Source organism: Dermacentor andersoni, chromosome 10 (assembly GCF_023375885.2).
Source record: "Dermacentor andersoni chromosome 10, qqDerAnde1_hic_scaffold, whole genome shotgun sequence".
Lineage (NCBI taxonomy): Eukaryota > Metazoa > Arthropoda > Arachnida > Ixodida > Ixodidae > Dermacentor > Dermacentor andersoni.
In genome coordinates, this window is record NC_092823.1 from 115,118,018 (window position 1) to 115,137,612 (window position 19,595).

General features: G+C 46.0%; 1 protein-coding gene across 1 annotated transcript; it reads right to left on the bottom strand.

Annotated features, from left to right (window-relative positions):
- Nucleotides 1–1,590: 1,590 nt before the first annotated feature.
- LOC129380313 (uncharacterized) lies at nucleotides 1,591–14,147 on the bottom strand. The gene is made up of 3 exons (XM_055061110.2): nucleotides 13,946–14,147; nucleotides 12,733–12,874; nucleotides 1,591–1,939 (listed from the first exon to the last, which is right to left on the bottom strand). Exons 1-3 carry the CDS (start codon nucleotides 14,104–14,106, stop codon nucleotides 1,790–1,792), a joined length of 453 nt encoding a protein of 150 aa, XP_054917085.1. The 5' UTR covers nucleotides 14,107–14,147; the 3' UTR covers nucleotides 1,591–1,789.
- Between the last annotated feature and the right edge of the window lie 5,448 nt (nucleotides 14,148–19,595).

The window sequence follows — 19,595 nt, forward strand, 5'->3', positions numbered from 1 at the left end:
TGCGATGCCACTCTATATAACTGTGACATGCCTAGTGCTTTGAAGAAGCTGGATTCCCTACATCACTAGGGTATCCGTCTGGCTACAAGTGCGTTCGGGACTAGTCCCGTAAAAAGCCAGTACGCTAAATCCAATTAATTGTCTGTGCATCTCCAAAGGACCTATTTAAGTTTCTCCCACGCCCTGAAGGTGAAATCAGATGTTCATCGTCTGTGCCATTCAGCTATTCGCAACCTGTCCACGGCCAGGCTTTTCCGTAATGGCCCAGCCACTAGGCCTTCTCTGTCCGTCCGGTTGGAAGCACTGTCCAAGGAACAGGTGTCTCTCTTTTAGAGAATCTCCTAATAGCTCATAGGCGACCTACACGGCCTTGGGAGTGACAGACAATCACGTCTAATGTCTCTTTCCTAGAAATAACAAAATAAACACCTGAGGCACATGTATATTTACAATTTCCTGAACGTCAGAAGTATTCCTGTTCTGCATTTTATGCAGTGCTTCTAGGTGGCCCCTCTGGTGTTGCTTACGCAGCTCTAGGAACTTCGTATTTAACCCTGCTATTAACAGCGCAAAATGTAGACAAGAGACGAGACAAGAAGACACCACAAGCGCTTGTGGTGTCTTCTTGTCTCGTCTCTTGTCTACATTTTGCACTGTTAATAGCAGGATGGAAAACCAACAAGCCCAAGCTGCTATTCGAATTTAACATCCGGTACATCGAATTCATAAAGTATTTTGTTACGATGGAAGATACCCGATTCTCTCTGCAGTTAAACACATCAAGCAAACTAATGTCACTAGGACTATTGTGTGCACGGATTCGTTGAGCGTAGTTCGAGCCCCAATGAGTGTACGAAAACATAAAAACACTGTCTTTAATGAACTATATGCATCAAAATACTCAGCTTATATGGGTGAACAATTCATCGTACTATGCCTTGTACCTGGCGACAGTGGCACAAAAGGCAATGAACCTGCTGACGAGAACGCTACCTCAGTAGCTTTTAGCGACACCGACACAAGCGTACTCATTTCAGCTACCGACATCAAACCATACTTACGACAGAAGCTGACGAAGCACTGATAGAAGTAGTGAGATATCCAGGTATCCAATAAACTGAACTTGATGAATGTCAAAACTACGACGCTGGATATCGGAGAAAACAGCACGAGACGACTGTTTGCAGAATAAGAATAAGGCACACTTACGGTACTCACTCTTGCCTTTTGGCTGGAAGCAACCCTCCGACATGTAGCAAGTGTGGCAATACTCTAACAGTTAGTTATTCATGTTCTTCTCCAATACCCTGCTACACAAACAGAAAGGAGAAAGTTTTTCTTTCCGCATATTATGTAAACCTCCCTTTGCAGCAGTCAGTCTTTCTTACTAACGAAACGGTTTTTAACTTCAAACTGGTTTAAACTTTTTCGACCAAACAATCATCCGGGAAATCATTTGGCCAAGATATTTGCAGCAAGAGCCTATTACTGCTAGCCTTTAAGGGCACTCATGAAGCACTGCTGTTGGTGTTACTGATGTGTTTATAGCATCATCTATTCTAATGAAATTTTGAAATTTTGCCACACTAGTATATGCCATTATTTTATTAGCTATTCATTTTACATAATTGATAGTGACAGATTTCTATGCATTTTAGACCAATATTATTCATATCATTCGCACACAATTTTTCCATTTTATCCTGAATTCGCTGAAAACACATCATCCTGTGTCATGGTGCTGTTTGGTCATATCCGGCCCTTGCATCATCGAAGATCACACATCATCCTAGTGACCTCCCCATTTCAGGGGTTTACGCTGCTTTCTTCTCTCGTGGTCCTTGTCTGCGGCTCTTATGTAGACATCGAATGACTCGCAACCCACAGATGAACCTCCATTAAAAACTTCAAATGCCATGTTGATTGTCGTTGGGGCCACCTGAAACGAAAATTTTATAAAGAACTGTGAAACGACATGTGTGTGCAAAACGAGTGAAAGTTGAGCGAGTTGGTACGGCGACATGATCTTGGATTGTAGCGCGAAGTGAACAGGGACACAGAAAGGAGCAGACAGGACGAGCGCTAACTCCCAACTAAATTTTTTATTAAAACGAGGAACATATATATAGGTGATGTTTTTTACTGATGTTTTTTACCTTGTCATGGCCTTATGCTGCGGTTTTTGCAATCACCTATATATATATTCTTCGTTTTAATCAAAATTTAATTGAGAGTTAGCGCTCGTCCTGTCTGCTCCTTTCTGTGTCCGTGTTCACTTCGCGCTACAATCCAAGATCATGACATGTGTGTGCCTGTGTGTTCACACAGACTTGCGAAAGAAAAGCTTCTGAAACGAATATTTCATGAAGTTTCCGCGCATCAACTGTTCCTCTCATGCTCTAAAATAGGTATAGCCCAAGAAAAGTTCGAACAAAGCAACTTAAGAGGTTGGAATTCATAAACCACAGAAATGCTGCAAGCTAGATGTCAAGCGGATTATACGGGTACGTTCACTAATTTCAGGCCCCTTTCTATGAAGCGAAATAAATTATTGTAAGATTGATTTGAGACAGCAAGTACATGGCAAAATGCTGTTTTTTTTTACTTACAGCAAGATAACATGTGATAAAAGTGGCGCCTACTTTTATAACATAAAATGAAAATGAATATGTCAGAGGAAAATATTACACAGACAACAGATCATAGAAGAACTAAAACTGAAGCACGAGGATACTTTAACACCTACGTCAACAATCTCAAGCACAATACTGTCGAAGTCATCTAGGAATGGTGGGCTTCGATTTTGATTGATTATCTATTCATTTATTTATTTATTTATTTATTTATTTATTTATTTTCGAAATATTTCAGTCATTTGAAGGCCCAAGCAGAAGCGGTAAAGTAAATACACAATAAATCAGTACATGTGGAATGGAAGGACAACCCAAAAATATTATCACAAGCATGTTAGAAAAGAAATGCAAAATGTTACTTTATATAAAGAATAAAACGACCTCATTTTATGGAGCAAAGCTTCAGAATTGCAAAATCAGAAGTCATTAATGAACTAGAAAAACAACAGCAAAAATAACCGGTTCATTAAGCAGCTGGTTCTACAGGAGGGTAAGTAAACATGAGGAACTAAGCCAATTTAATTACATATATGTTATCGAGTCACTGCAGATCAGTCGTTGATTGGGCAGCCTGTTCCGCTCTGTTATTGGGCGAGGGCAGAAAAAAATACTTGAAAACGTTAGTTCTGGCAGTGTAAGGTGTTAGTGACGGAGAGTGACAATGCCTTGTTCTGTGGCCGGTAATTAGATGTATGTAAGGTGGGGAAGGAAGACATGATTTGCCTTTAATAAGTAAAAAAAGAAATTTAGGTCTGGGATTGGCTCTTCTTAATTGCAATGATTGAATATCATGAGCAATCATTCGTTCACTTGGAAAGTCAGTTAAGCGATATTTTGAAAAGATAAACCATACTGGTTTACGCTGAATCATTTCTAAATCATTAATGTTAGTTTTAGTATAAAGATACCACATCTTAGCTGCATATTTCAGTTAAGGACGGGTGAGGGATGTATACGCAATTTGACCTGTTCCAGCGGGAGCATCTTTTTTAAAGCAAAAGCTTTACTGGCCGCGAACTTGCGATTTCGCCATGGCGGTGCTCTGAGGAGGCACATGACGTCACAACGCGCGCCTCGCAGCGGATATTTCTCTCTCTGGCTCCCTAGTCACTACTGCGCATGCAGCGCCGAGCCACAGGTGTTCCGCCGCTGCGCAGCGCCGCGCCTTTCCGCCTCGGCCTCGGCCGCGTTCCTCGTCGTTGCGCTCGCCTCCGCTCGCTTAGCCAGCTGCGTCGCATGCCTGATAACATGTCGGAGGATTGAAAAGGAGAGCTCGCGTTTGCCGCAGTCATAGTTGAAGCGGCGGTATGGACGGCGACAATTCTGATAAGCAGGAGGGGGCCTGGAATCGACATCGGAAGGAGATGAAGACGAAACGAATCGCCGAGGAAATAGACGACAGCGTGCCGAACAACTAGCTAAACGCCGCAACATAGCTAGACAACCAGACTAACCTGCACTTGCATTCAAGATTAACCAAGGCTAACCATGCTATCCCTTAGCTTTCACTACTTATACCCTGGCTTATCCGAGCTAAGCCACTGCCAATTTTTCATTTGTGTCTAAGCAGGCGAAGTTTCTGGAAAACAGAGCCGCATAAGTAAGAAATCTGGGAATCCGAGCTGAGGTTACTTGTTCATGTGACACCTAGATATGGTTATTCGCTAACCTCGAAAGTGGCCGATATACAAGGCTGCAGGGAAACAAAAGCTTATCAATTTTTTTCATAATCTTTATGACGACTTTTTCGCTTATTTTATGTTCCGTATTCCAATGAGCGCACAAAGACTGAATGTTTTCAAGGTTGGAATTTCATGTGATTGGACCTTGAGGGCAGGTAATTTTGCTAAAGAGCAAACAGTCGTCAGCACGCAATTTAATTTTTTGCAGGTCCAGTAACAGTGTCAACAATGTCGTTAATATATACGTTAAGGGACAACGGCCCCGAAACACTACCCTGGGGAACGCCAGAAGGTACTGAAAGTTCACTATAGAAGTAAGTATCAATAACAACGAATTGCCAGCGATTAGTAAAGGTAAGCAGCACTCCAATTAATAACATAAGTGGGTAAATTGAGAGGTTCAAGTCTTTTATTAGCTTTGAGTGTATAAGAAGTTCAAATGTTTTTATCTCGAGATCCAAAAGTATGAGGCCATTTTGCTCAGAACTTTCCAGTATGCTAGCGAAATAATGAATAAGAGCTGTTAATTGGCGTTAAAGTTAGAAAGCGCTTTAGGAAACTGCTGCCGGGCTGAAAAAATGTCTCGGTTTCCCAAAAACTTGTTAATTTCATTAGCTATTATATGATCAACAAGTACAACATGTGGAGATAAGCCATATGGGACGAAAGTTTGCTATTCGTTTGGAATCCCCATTCTTTAGTACAAGGATAACACGGGCAGTCAGCCAGTCTCCAGGAAGCCGAAATGAAGACAAAGATGTGCGAAATATTATATCTAAATGAGATAACGCTATGAATAAGAAGATTGAGTATGTTGTCTGGCTCAGGAGTCGGTTTTGTTTACAGCAATGGTGTATATGGCTCAGATATTGAGATTCGTGGCCTCTATGTCCAGTAACTATTATGATGTGGGCCGATCCTGGTGATAGTGCAGAAAGGGTCCACGCTCAATGGCACATACACCTGTGGGTTCCGTGACCTGTAACTCGTCCTTGAACTACCTTTGTCACATCTGGGACCCAGAGCGGTCTCTGGCACAAGGGTAAGAACATATTGTTACGTGTGGAAAGACACAGACGAGCGATGCTATTTACACGCTATTTACACTGGAGCCAGGCAGCCAGGCTGACACTCGCTCGTGCCGAGGGCACCGACCAACTTCTTCGTCGTTCTCGCGGCGGCTCGTCTCTCGCGGAATCATATCGTAATATTACCCCTCGGCGGCAAAAGCACCGTCACTGTGCTGTTAAATATCCAAGGGGCATGGAGAGTTGTAGGGCTTGAGTCGGGCAACGTGGACAATGTCACTGGTTGTCACAGCGGCGGACGTCGTGGGCGTGGCTAGAACGATTTCATACGTGACATCGGTCACTTTGCGTATCACGCGATATGGGCCTGTGTAACAGAAAAGCAGTTTTTTCACAAAGGCCGACTTTACGCGATGGTGACCAAAGCAACACGAGGGCTCCGGGCACAAAATGGACATCACGGTGACGGAGGTCGTAGCGTTGTTTCTGCTTGTCTTGAGACACTTGTAGACGAGCGCGCGCAAGTTGGCGAGCATGGTCAGCATGGGCGATTGCATCACGGGCATAATCGCTAGTTGAAGCTGTGGCGGACGGAAGCACAGTGTCCAGTGGTAGCGTCGGTTCGCGGCCATACAAGAGGTAAAACGGGGAAAAGCCAGCAGTTTCGAGACGGGAAGAGTTATATGTAAAGGTAATGTAAGGTAGAGCCAGGTCCCAGTCACGGTGGTCGTCGGAAACGTATTTGGATAGCATGTCTGTAAGGGTGCGGTTCAAACGCTCAGTGAGGCCGTTCGTTTGGGGTGGTAGGAGGTGGTAAATTTATGCTGTATTGAGCAGGCACGCATGATGTCGTCAATGACTTTGGCCAAAAAGGTGCGGCCGCGGTCTGTAAGCAATTGACGCAGAGCACCATGCATCAATATGATATCATGTAGCAGGAAGTCCGCAACATCAGTTGCACAACTGGTCGGAAGAGCACGGGTTACGGCGTAGCGGGTCGCGTAGTCCACCGCGAATGCAACCCACTTGTTTCCTGATGTAGATTCCGGAAATGGGCCTAGAAGGTCCAAGCCGACACGATGGAAGGGCTCGGTAGGGATGTCGAGCGGCTGCAGGTAACCAGCGGGGAGCTGGGAAGGCTTCTTGCGTCGTTGGCAAAGTTCACAAGCGGCGACGTAACGTCGTACGGAACGGGCAAGGCCCGGCCAGAAAAAACGGCGACGTACACGGTCATAGGTTCGAGATACGCCGAGGTGTCCTGCCGTTGGTGCGTCGTGAAGCTCTTCTAGAACGGTGGAGCGGAGGTGTTTAGGTACTACAAGCAGGAACTCAGAGCCGTCTGGATGAAGGTTACGACGGTACAGAGTACCGTCGCGGAGGACGAAGAGGCGTAGAGTAGCATCGGCCGGAGAGTGTTCAAAACGGTCGATGAGTGCTCTGATGTAGGCGTCACGGCGTTGCTCGTCGGCGAAATGAAGCAGCTGGGATACCGAGAATACGCAAGAAGCGCTGGCAATATTGGAGGAGTCAGAGTCGTCGACAGGGTAACGCGACAAACTGTCAGCGTCTTGGTGCAGGCGGCCAGACTTGTACACCACGGAATATGAAAATTCCTGTAGCCTCAAAGCCCATCGACCAAGCCGGCCTGTAGGATCTTTTAGCGATGAGAGCCAGCAAAGAGCATGATGGTCAGTGACTACGGAAAAAGGGCGACCGTAAAGGTAAGGACGGAACTTTGCAACCGCCCAGACAACAGCAAGGCATTCGCGTTCCGTAATGGAATAGTTGCGCTCCGATGGTGTAAGGAGGCGGCTCGCATAAGCAATAACGCGATCCTGGCCACGCTGACGCTGGGCTACGACGGCACCTACGCCAGGACCGCTGGCATCTGTACGTAATTCTGTAGGGGCATCAGGGTCGAAGTGGGCAAGAATGGGTGATGAGGTTAGAAGAGTGACGAGACGAGAGAAGGCGGCGGCTTCTGCAGTACCCCACGAGAATTTTACGCCTTTCTTCAAAAGATTAGTTAGGGGCCTAGCAATTGTCGCAAAATCTGGAACAAAACGACGAAAGTATGAGCACAGCCCTACAAAACTTCGAACATCTGCGGCTGTCTTCGGAACCGGAAACTCTCGGACAACGCGAGTTTTGTCGGGGTCAGGCTGTACTCCAGAAGCGTCAACTAGATGGCCCAGAAGAGTAATTTGTCTGTGGCCAAAACGACATTTGGATGAGTTAAGTTGCAGCTTCGCCTTTCGAAATACATCAAGTATAGTTGTGAGACGCTCAAGGTGAGTGTCGAACGTTGGCGAGAAGACGATGACGTCGTCGATGTAGCAGAGGCATGTGGACCATTTGAAACCTTGGAGCAAGGAGTCCATCATACGCTCAAAGGTGGCAGGGACGTTGCATAATCCAAACGGCATTACTTTAAATTGGTATAGGCCATCAGGTGTGATGAACGCGGTTTTTTCTTTGTCCGCGATCAGCGAGGTCAGCGATCCCCGTCCTCACCACGGAACTCCGAAGTGGTCGGCACACCGAGCTTGTCACGATGCCTCCCGGTGACGAACCCGCCTCCGCAACGGCTTCGGCTTGTCCGACCGCTGCAGTCGTCACGGTTGCCCCACATCGTGACCAAGGTGTGTTCTCTGGCCTGGAGGGACAAGATGTCGACGACTGGATCAAGCTCTACGAACATGCCAGCGCTAATAACAGGTGGGACCCAACGTTTATGCTCGCCAATGTTATCTTTTATCTCGGCGGCACCCCACGCGTGTGGCACCAAACACATGATGACGAAATAACCAGTTGGGACAGTTTCAAAAAAAAAAACTGCGGGAACTGTTCGGCGACCCCATTGGGCGCAAGGCTGCCGCGAGAAAGGCTCTTGCGTCTCGTGTTCAGTCACCTACAGAGCCATACGTTTCCTACATCCTCGACGTCTTGGCTCTATGCCGTAAAGCTGACGATCATATGTCCGAAGGAGATAAAGTGGCACATGTGCTAAAAGGCATCGCCGACGACGCTTTCAATTTGCTTGTTTTCGGCAACGTGTCGACTATCGACGCCATTATAAAAGAATGCCGTCGCCTTGAACAGGCTAAGAGCCGCCGTATCTCAAACCACATTGCGCGCCTACCCAGCACATCCACCAGAAATGTTACGTGTGGAAAGACACAGACGAGAGATGCTATTTACACGCTATTTACACTGGAGCCAGGCAGCCAGGCTGACACTCGCTCGTGCCGAGGGCACCGACCAACTTCTTCGTCGTTCTCGCGGCGGCTCGTCTCTCGCGGAATCATATCGTAATAATATGTTTCTGAAAAAAAAAGTTTTCTGGAACTTTTCAAAAAGGAACCATTAAAAAATTATCGGCGCCAATCGCGTCGTCGTCTTCCACAGCGTAGAATTATTCCAGGGTAGAATTTCACTTCCCTTTTGTCGTCGTAATGGGGAAGTCGTATATACGGGGCTATGAGCCATTCACTGTCTTATGCGACCGGCAGATTTAATAACTGAGGTGATACGCAAATGTGTTGGCGATATCTTCACGATGACCACAGATCAGGACAAGAAATATGTTTGTACCATTGTTCAGAATTCTGTGCCTCCTCTGTGTCGAGCGTGAAACAGCTACGCCGGTGAACTGCTCTCGCCCTTCCTCTCGCGACAAACTGGTTGAGGTGCTGGGTCGACCTAGGCGACACCCGAGGCGATCTGAACCTGAAGCTGCAGACGCCCCTAGCTTTCGCACCCCAAGTCGCCCCAAAAAAGCCGTCGCCTGCAAGGGCTACCACTTGAGTTCAATCTGCTGTTAAGTCCAACGAGAAGCATTTCCACCGCTATGGCAGGCCAGATACATCAGACCCAAACTTCTCCTGTCCTGTGGATTGCTTACGCAACACGCACACCTCGATCTTTCCACGGCGACGCATTCGAGAACGTTGAAGATTAGTTAGATAACTCCGAACGAGTCACCAGTTTCAACTACTGGGATGACTTCAAGTAGATCCGGTACGTCTACTTTGCTCTCGGTGCTTCAACACGCATAAGGTATGTGAACGACGAATCTCCTCTGACGAGTTGGCGGGACTTTCGGCTAGAGCTTCGGGACACCTACAGCAGCACTCATAGGAAAGAACAAGTCGAGCGAGTGCTCGCGTCATAAAACCAAAGGCCACACAAGGGCGTTGCTATCTTCGTAGAAGACATGTCTCGGATCTTTTCGGCAAGCGGATCCTTCCATGTCCGAGAAGAAGGTGCGGCTCTTGATGCGTGGACTGAAACAGCAATTGGTTGCCTGCCTTGTGCGTAGTCCTCCTTCCACTGCAGCGGAGTTTCTTCGTGAGGCATCAACCATAGAGGGGATGCTTCGGCAGTGGTTGCCGCAATATGATCGTCTCACAGCCACCGCCTGCTACCTCGCGGCTGGAAACGAAAATGAGTTCCACAGACCTCGTACGGCGTGTGGGGAGGGAATAACTCCAAAAGTTCCAAGTTGCACGTTCCCTCCCGAACGTTACGGCAATTAAATATGTGATTCGTGACGAGATCCGACTAGAGATGTAAAATTTCACGAAATTTGGAGAGGCGTGAGAAAACTAGTTTATATGATGTTTTTTTTAGAAAAATACAAAATACGGAGAATAGACTATTGCTAACAGAACTATCAAAACCCGACGCATTTATTTCTCTATCACTGACGAGAATATCATTGTTACATTATTGCATCACAAAAGTCCCAGCTGATCTTCCAGGTTCAAAGTCAAGGCACGATTTCAGGTCAAGGCATTGATTTGACATCAACATTTCACCCACATTTCTACCAATCTGTGTCCGATTCATTTCTGCTTGACGTGTCAACGGTTCGCTGGGCAGCGGACGAAGCCTTCTGGACATTGAGATTCAAGTGCGCGTGTACTAGTTTTTGCACACCATCCCCTGTGAGCCTGTTGGGTAGCTTGGTGAGTACATTGCCATCTCGGAGCAGTTTCTTTCACATGCCCCAAAAGAAGGGGGAATCTGCAGTACGCGACAGGCAGGGGGCTCAAGGGTTGGTTCAAGCAAAGTCCCTGCCACCACGTGGTTGGATCCTGGTGCTTTGCACACTCCCAAACTCCTTCTTTTGCGCCATATTTGAAAAAGAATCGCAGCAGAAGCACTGTGGGGAAGCTGTCTTTTTGTTTTTCTTTTTCAATTTTAACCTGGTTGAAAAACGAACTTGGTCCCCGAAATTGTCAATGTTTTTTATCAACCGCTTAGATCTTCAGATCCGGCATGTAGTGCAAGCTTTCGCGTCCCCCGCCCCCTTGATCAGTTATGCCGGAGCGGTGCGCGCACCATTTCCAACTACAGTCAGCTTCTCGTCTCCTACGGGAGAGGCAGCACCGCGGTTTCCAAGAGCCGCAACTACGCGCACGACTACATACAGTGACCCACGACTGAACATGATGAAGGCGCATGGCCGACGATCGTCGACTGTTTTACCACTGCGGAGGGAGCCGGTCACATTTACCGGGACGGTACGTTCCGCCAAATGGGTATCCGTGGCTTTAACCCGGACGCATCGTTGCCTGCGCTACGGCGAGCGCGCTCAAGAAATCGAAGCGTATTTGGCAGGATATCATCATCGTGCGGTTCCACAGTGACGGAAGGCTCGATCACCATCTCCTAGGCGCTTTGTGCTCCTAGCCGCAGTGCTTACTAGAAAGTAGGAACAGCAACATGCCGGAGTGAGGCCGCTATATGCAAAGTTCCCTCCTCGACGCAACGTGTGAGCGAAGAGCAATCGACACGTGATCGTCCAGTTGCCGACCACTCACCTGGCACCAAAGTTTCCGCTGACGTTCCGTTTTCTGTTCACGGCTATCAAGTAACTGCTTTCGTCGACACCGGTGATCATTGTATGTGATGAGATCAGAAAGGGGGAGATCTGACGAGCTAAAAAATTATACTGCTAAAGTACCAGTCGAACCATTTCGCAATATTGACACAAACATGTGGGGCTCCCGCAAGGCGTCGGTATTGTCCAAGGGCATAGCGAGAGGGTCACGCGATAGAGTCGACACGTCGCGGTTGTACTGCCGTGTTCGCTGCTGCAGTGCCTTTTCCATTGATATGGCTTCCGCAAGAAACTCTGCAACGGTCTTTGGTGAATTGCGTATTAGGCCACCGAATAACTCTTGCTTGACACCGCGCATCAAGTTCCTGAACTTCTTCCGGCATGGAGGGATCCGCGCGTCGGAAAAGTCGGCACATATCTTCAACAAACATTGCGACGCTTTCGTTCGGCCGCTGTACTCTAGCCTGAATTGCAGATTTAGCTCGCTCCTTGCGATCGAGGCTGGCGTATGTGCCGATTAGCTGCCGTCGGAATTCGTCCCATGTCGATAGGGCCGTCTCACGGTTCTCGAACCATGTCCGCGCATAGTCCTCGAGGGAAAAGTAGGCGTTGCGTAGCTAGCGCTCTGTAGTCCAGCCGTTGTATTCTGCGACACGCTCAAAGTGGTCGAGCCAGTCCTCTACATCCTCGAACGTGTCCCCATGGAAGGACGTAGGGATTCGCGGCTGGTTGAGGACGAGCTCGGTCGGCGCGGTCGAGGAAGATGATGGAACCGACGTACTGATCCTTCTGACTTGGTTGGGTACCGGCTCGTGCTCAGGTGGCAGTCCTTGAAGTCGGCGGCTTGTCCGTACGTGTGCAGGAGTCAGCTCGACCGGACTTCGTACTGGGCTTGTAGACGGTGTTCGATCTGGGAGTGGTAGCATGCACCCCGCACCTCCACCAGAAAAATGTAACGTAGGTTGGAGACGGAGTGTTACAAAAGATACGTTTCTCTTTAGTGGCGGGCCAGAAGAGAAGCGTGCAGCTTACGCACTTCATCCTCTTTCATGGCGCCGACCTTTGCGCGCGCCGTTCTGCAGTGCGGGAGCCCCACATCTTTGTGTCAATATCTTGTTTCTCGATGATGAGATTTCCGTCATGCAGAATCTCGTCCACTGATTTGTGTTTTCTGATAAGAAATCCACAAAACTTGTTAGGAGCAGTCCGAATGAAGTTGGGCACCGTATGCTAAAACTAGCGTAGTTTAGCCTCGCTTACTGCTAGATTTAATTTTATTGGAAAGCTAGCAACTTTGACGCGAGAAATATCTTGTAGTCTTAAGCCCTTGACTTTCCTTTTGATGTCGAAGATTTCGCGCGTCACCCAGGTAGTAACTTCAGATGTTATTTTAAACAGATTTTTTTCTCTTTAGACGCTTTCTCAAATATTTAGTGGCGCCCACCGGACATCAGCGTGAATAATACGTTCGCTCTAAAAACAAAGACCATACTGAGGGCAATAACGTCATAGCACGCAAGAAATAGAGTTCTGAAACTTACTCCGACCAGGGCTTGAAATGAATTCGTCAGCACCGATTCAGCGCTTATCCGTGTCGTTATCTTTGGAACGGGGCATGTATTGTTCCACTCCTCTCCCAGATACTGTTCCGTCGTCGATGTTCCACCACACAGTTTGTTAAGGCTGAAAAAAAAGCATATTTAAACGCCTCACAGTGAAACGCACAAACTTGTCAAACTAAGAAAGATTCAACGGAAAAAAAGAAAGAATTCCTCATTGTTTTCTCAATGTAAGTAGCGTAGTTTGGAATCTCTGACTTCTAGATTTAATTTTATTCGAAAGCTAGCAGCTATGACACAAGAAATAACTTGTCGTCTTAAGCCATTGACTTTCCTTTTGATGTGAAACATTTCACGGGTCGTCCAGGGAGTAACTTCAGACGTTTTCTTAGACAGATGTTTTCTTTTTAGACGCTTTCCCGAATATTTAGTGACCCCGATTCCGTGGTAGCTGGGTTGCTATGGTGTTCTGCTGCTGAGAACAAAGGTCGCCGGCTGGATGACCCTGTAGGGTCACCGGGTTTCAGGGGGCGGCAAATGCAAAAGTGTTTACGTAGCACGCTTTCAAATACATTAAAGAACTCCAGATGGATAAAATACCATTCAGGCGCCTCGGGACCAGGAGTTTCATTGGCTCCTTAAACATTATGAATTCATAAGACTCTGTGCAATGCACCACTGTGGTCAATGATAATGATTAATTAGCGTGCGTTCTTGAAAAGATTTGGGGAACATCTACGCTATACAAAAACGATTTAAAAGTTTGCTCGCTCTCGTTGGGTTCTTAATCATAGGTTTTTCTTTTTTAAATGTGTGGTTTGCACCTTTATATGGCCCCGACTTTCATCCATCGCATGACGCCGAAAAAGAAGCATTCAACATATAGCCAAAGAACAGGAGCACGTGCAAAAGCCTGCGCATGACTTCTGGAAACTAGAGAAGATAGCGTACGAATAAAAGGACCGAAATATAAAGGGATCCATCCAGTGGTAGTATATTGGCACCGGCAGTACATAATACGCAGTCCACGGGACAAAAATTGTCCTCATTAATTACACACACACACTCATCGAGTCACTAGGAGGAAGCGTGCAATTGTAAAAAGTCCTTACATAAATTTCCATGCAAAATTGATATCGCGCTGCAGTCAGAGGCAAGCTTACTTACATATCGCCAGATGGCGGTCATCACTTACCATGATCCGATGGAATTATGGCATTCAGCTATGTCACCCGTGGCCTTCGTTATGGTGATTTGCAACGTGGGGTTTGAATCCAAAGGCTCCCTGATGGTGAGCGTGAAGTTCAGGCGCCTGTTTTTCCCGATTTGTGCGTCCTCAACTGAGACGTCGCTCATGGTGACTACATCGCTATCTGCACCAGAGGAGTAACGCAGAAGTTACTGTTAGAATGTGCACATTCAATAAGTGTCGGTATCCTGGAGCGACCCATTGGTGCGGCAGGCTAGGCATCAAGGCTATGAATCATTATTATCCTACGGCATGATTTGCAATCGCAAGATTCCATGGAATCACACGTCGCATGAAACATGACGCTACAATTGATGGACCAGTATATAGTATAACTGCAGTGTACCACTCACGGCAGCCACGTGGCAAATAGTTACAGAGGTGAGGTGTGGGTCATAGTACAGAAAACGCGAAAAAGGTCTGGCTTGACGCTTACCAAGTTCAGGGCGGGCCCGCCAATTACGAGCAATGCTCATGTGGCAGCGATTCGAGCCTACTCCGAATATTTGGCGCACATACACCTTCAACTCAATAATTGCAGGTCCGTACATATAAAGCCGGTAGTATACTTGAATAGTGCGTTAGTAGAGGCACCAAACAATCTTCTTGCGAACATATTAGAACAGGTGACCGTTAACTGCTAGCAACCGCTAAATAAAATCAAGCATTTGTCCGCACATTTACCTGAAATGACATTGCCACGAACAATAGGGTTTCAAGTAGATTGCACCTCGGAAAGAACAGCTTTGCGAATATAGGTAAGAGCGTCCGGAATTTTGACGTTTCAACAATAGCTTTATAACGCCAGCGCTTGTAATTATTATGGCGGTCCACACTTGCCTGAACAAGAAGTAACGTCCGGATACTGCACAAAGCCTTCGACAAGTGCAAGGCTGCCAAGACCAAAGAGCATCAGTGTACAAAGCATGTCTGAGATCACTTTTGCATCGGTCTGCCGATAGATGTAACCATCGCGTACCCACTTCTCTATATATACCTCTCATTTGCCTCGACAAGTCCCATGAGCGTGCATTTAGAAAAAAAGAATATAAAGAAAGCAACGCATTGAAATTCTCGAGCTATGCGTTTTCCGCTCCGAGAGGTAGCTTATTAATTTTTTGCGAACCATTGCCATACTGACAGCAATCACGACCATGGAGAACATCACGCGATAGGGGAGGACGCCCTACAGAGATCACTAACATAACGTCGCGGCGCTAGGGCCTCAATTAAATGTAGAAATACCATTGGCAGTTATCGCGACCACATGTAGACACCGAAGATTGGCCTGGCTTAAGAAAGCCTAGAGAACTATGTTTTCTGAGTCTCCTTCGTAGCGTTCAAAGAAGCCATTTCAAGTACTATGAAATCTGCCTAAAACGCATAAGAATATTGTCCGTCAGGCAACGAACATTGTTGGTTTCCGTGGCTACACGTTGGAAATAAAACATCTGTTCACCACGATTAATTTTTACTGCCGTGACAATGCACTGACTCCTTCCTCTACACACGTGCCAACTTGCACACTGAAGCCCCATTTCTATAACAATAAAAAAATTTCAATTTCCTGTGAACTATGATATATCTGTTACATTAATATTATGCGTTTTAGACTATGAGACATTCAGGTAGAACCCAACTCCCGATGACTATCGACTATAAGCTATTCTAGGGCACCATATATTCTTAACAAAACTGCTGAAATTCTTTTGTGGGGCATCAATAAACGAAGTGCTTACAAATATTTCATTGCAAATTTCGCTTTTCCGCAACAGGCGTTCACCTAAAATGGGAAGTATTTATTTGTCCCAGTAGTACTGAGTGATATTTCAAAAACGTGGTACGCACAAGCCCATTTGACTCTCAAGGGTCTCAATACAAAATTATTTCTGCCCACTACCCTCGGCAGCCAACACTCTGGAAAGGTTTTGTCCGATAGGTAAATTGGGTGCTTAGAAGTAGTTTAACTAATTGCACTTCCTTACACATATGCATCTAGATTTTAAAAGCGCTAAGCATCTGTCCCAATAACACCACACGGCTTTTTTGGAAAGTGGGACTCATTTGTTCCATTAACCTTCGAATATTTCAATCACAAATTATAGGTAACCATTTCTCTCCTAAAATGAACCGAAACACGACCAACAAAGTACCGCAGTGGAGGCCATAAAGAAAATGTCACAATAGTGGTGATTTTCCACATTACCGAGCCTTCGACACCGTTAGCTATGCCCATTTATTATGTGGTCTCTCAGAACTGGGAGTCCCTGCATGGGCACTACGGTTGATATCTAACTTCTTGAATGGCAGATCAATATTTATTTAAACACACAAAGAAACAAGTTCAGACTTGACTAATTTCAGTCTTAGTCAAGGAGTTCAACAAGATCAACACGTCTTAAGGCCGTTTTCCTTCAGTTATGCGATGGCGGATTCATCCTGGGGACTTCCACCTGCATTACACTGCATTAAGCATCCGGATGATGTTTGTATGTGTGCCTCTGGTTGGTGCGCAAACCTCGTTCAACCTGCGTTGCAGGAAGGCCTAAGCATTGCGGACATATTTTTAAAGGGAAATAGAACTGTCTTACAACAAGACGGCTGTGCCACCCTTCACCAGAGAATGTCTAGAGGACCTTCAGCTGCGCCTTCAGGGAGAACGTTTGGACAATGTAAAACAACACAAATTTCCGGGAGTTATAATAGACAGAGAACTTTCTTGGAATTATCACAGTAAAGCCCTTAAGAAATAAATAAATTCAATAGCACATTTTCCTCGCCGCGTAGCAGGTACGACGTCGGGTTCATCACTACCAAAAGTACAAAATGAACTTATAAAGCAAAAGATGGCATATTCTTCATCTGTTTTAGATGAAGTTTTCCGTTTATCTTAAGAGAGGCTCTAATGGTTAATAGCTAGAAGCCATACAGTATGCTCAGGCGTTCCTCGAGCAACCTCAAGTTCAGTCATTTCAAGGGCACGTCATCCTCCATTTCCTATTATGTGGACGGTTAAAACCTGTCGACACTTCTTTCGCGCTCCAGTGCAGCACAAAAAGCACCCACTAGCAAATGCAGTTATTGAGAGAGACGGGGCTTGCATCAATACGGTGATTCTCGTCTACAAAAATCTACTACCAAATCGCAAGCTTTGTACCTCACACATCTTCTACTCTCAGTGTCGACTGATCACTCCCAAAATAGATCTTTCAACTGAAGGAATCATTCGGAATCAAGATATGTTTATGCTAGCAGCACAACAATTAGCGTTGTTCCAGATATAGTTCCGATACCCTGGTCATATTTAAGCACACGTAGATGGTTCTTGAGAAACTAATTCTTCAACATCCGCCTTTGTCATGCCAGATTGGAACCGATTACAATTGTTTAAATTCTCTCATATCACATCATCAACGACAACGGAGCTTCGTGCAGTATTGTCTTTCTTACGATACATAAGTTAAATGCAAAAAGGAAACCAATAGTTCGTCCTTTGTGACTCGCAGGAAGCTTCCTTGTCACTACATGGTGGTATCATCAATTCGCAAAACATAGGGTTAGGTTAGAGAAAGTATAGAAACTCACAACGGTAAGCGAAGAGAACTGCAAAAAATTTTCTAGTGGATACCCGGTCGCTGCAATCTCCTTGTGTACGTCGCAGATAGCTCGTCAAACGCTTTCTAACAACGTCACATATGGACTCCGTCTAACAGGAGGGAAATTGTGGTGCACACTAAGATATCAGGCAGTGGTTGCAGATCGACGTCGTGTGAGATCAATTCGAAGTCTTCATATTTATTTCACGTTGGCTTATCGCTAAAAATTTAAATTCCGTCCCCACTGGATGTAACCATAGCTTTTGAAAACGTTGATTCACCGTCTGTGGCTCGGTAGAGTGTATAAAAAACACCTACAATAACTTTCAAGAGCTGATAGTCGGGAATGCATTTGTGTCCGCGCAGATGAGGATATACAGCATCTTCTGTTAGAATATGCGCGGCATGAGACACAGTGGCTGCGTTTAGCACGCCATTTAATGGCCACTCAGCCTCAGGAAGATCTTAGGTCATTGGCCAATATATTCATTGCAATGACGAGCGTCGCTAGCCCACCAGAAATTTGTAGAAGTGGCCAATATTATCAGAAACTATTGAGTAAAATGTCCATTTTTAATAAGCTCACTCTATGTGACAAATTCGAGCCTACTTTGCCCCATTCAATGTCTGAATTCATGCATTTCATTAGAACCTAACCCGTGCTTTATTATGTGCCCTGATTTTGTTCTAGTTTGTGACCAGAGTTTTATTGTATTTATGTGACTGGAATTTGCGTTGCTGTATTTCTGAGTTGACTTTCAGTTTTAGTGTTGTTGTATTAGTGTGCTTATGCGATGGGAGTTTGTGATATTTTGGTTCGAAGATGACTTTGTTTTGAGGCCCTTAAGCTAATTAGTTGTTTTATATATCTATGTGTATAGGAGCAGCCGGTGCCAATTAAAGCAGCCAACCTCTCCGAAGCACCATATATTAATAAAAAAGGTTTCAGTGCACTTTTCGCCAGAGCATCGAAAGCCAACAGCATGAGCGCCTTTTTGCCAAGTGCATGCTTTTGCAGGTGCGTTCACAAGGGAGACTTTGGCAGTCTAGTTAGTAATTCAAATATAAAAAATGGCTGCTTATTGCGAGCTAAAGGTTTGAATCTAAAAAAAAATTGGGAGACTCTTAGGCTTCGTCTTTAAGGGCGGAACGCAGTAGCAATAAAGATTCGCTGACTTCTCGCGCTTCCGGAGATCTGCAGCTTACGCAGACGTAATCGTTACCGGAAAAAGCTATGCCAAAGACGAGCTTTCTGGTTCCTTTTTATATTTCCCCCGCACGCCGCAGCCGCGCAGGCGAGCGCTTACTGGTGGTGCTTCAAGGAAGAGACCGGAGAACATGGCATGCGCCGCACTGTGATTGCTAGAACATTTTTGCTCATGGTCAACGCACCGTAATGCTAGTGTGGCCGTGCTTTCCTAGTAAAAGGGACCTAAAGCTATCGCTGTAATATATGACAGGACATCTTTTCGGGCATCGTCAAATCTTTTTTTATCGCGATGCTCCGCCGGCAAAGTTACTGAAGCATTCCAACAATGAAAACAATTTTACAGCGACGCTGTCTATGGCTAGGATCTGGAAAGAAATGTGTTGAAAAATGTTGATAAAAACAAATCATCAAGTGAGCCAATCCTGGTGATAGTGCAGAAGGGGGTCCAAGCTAATGGCACGTACCCCTGTGGGTTCGAGGACCAGCAACGCGCCCTTAACTACCCTTGACACACGTGGGACACAAAGACGTCCCAGGCACATCCGATTGCCAAGCATTCCTCCATTCCCGGGCATTATTTCCCCCTCTTTATGAGCACAGATACAACGACGACTGCACGTCTTCGACACAACTTCGCCCCAGCCGATATGATGGTACGCCGCCTATACCGAGGTGGCCAGAACAGCGGCTCCCAACCAGACTCTTGCAGAATGCCTTCTACTCGCACTCATGACAAATATGTGGGTGCAAAGCCTGCTTTCAGTCATTCATAAGACAGAATTTTCGAGTT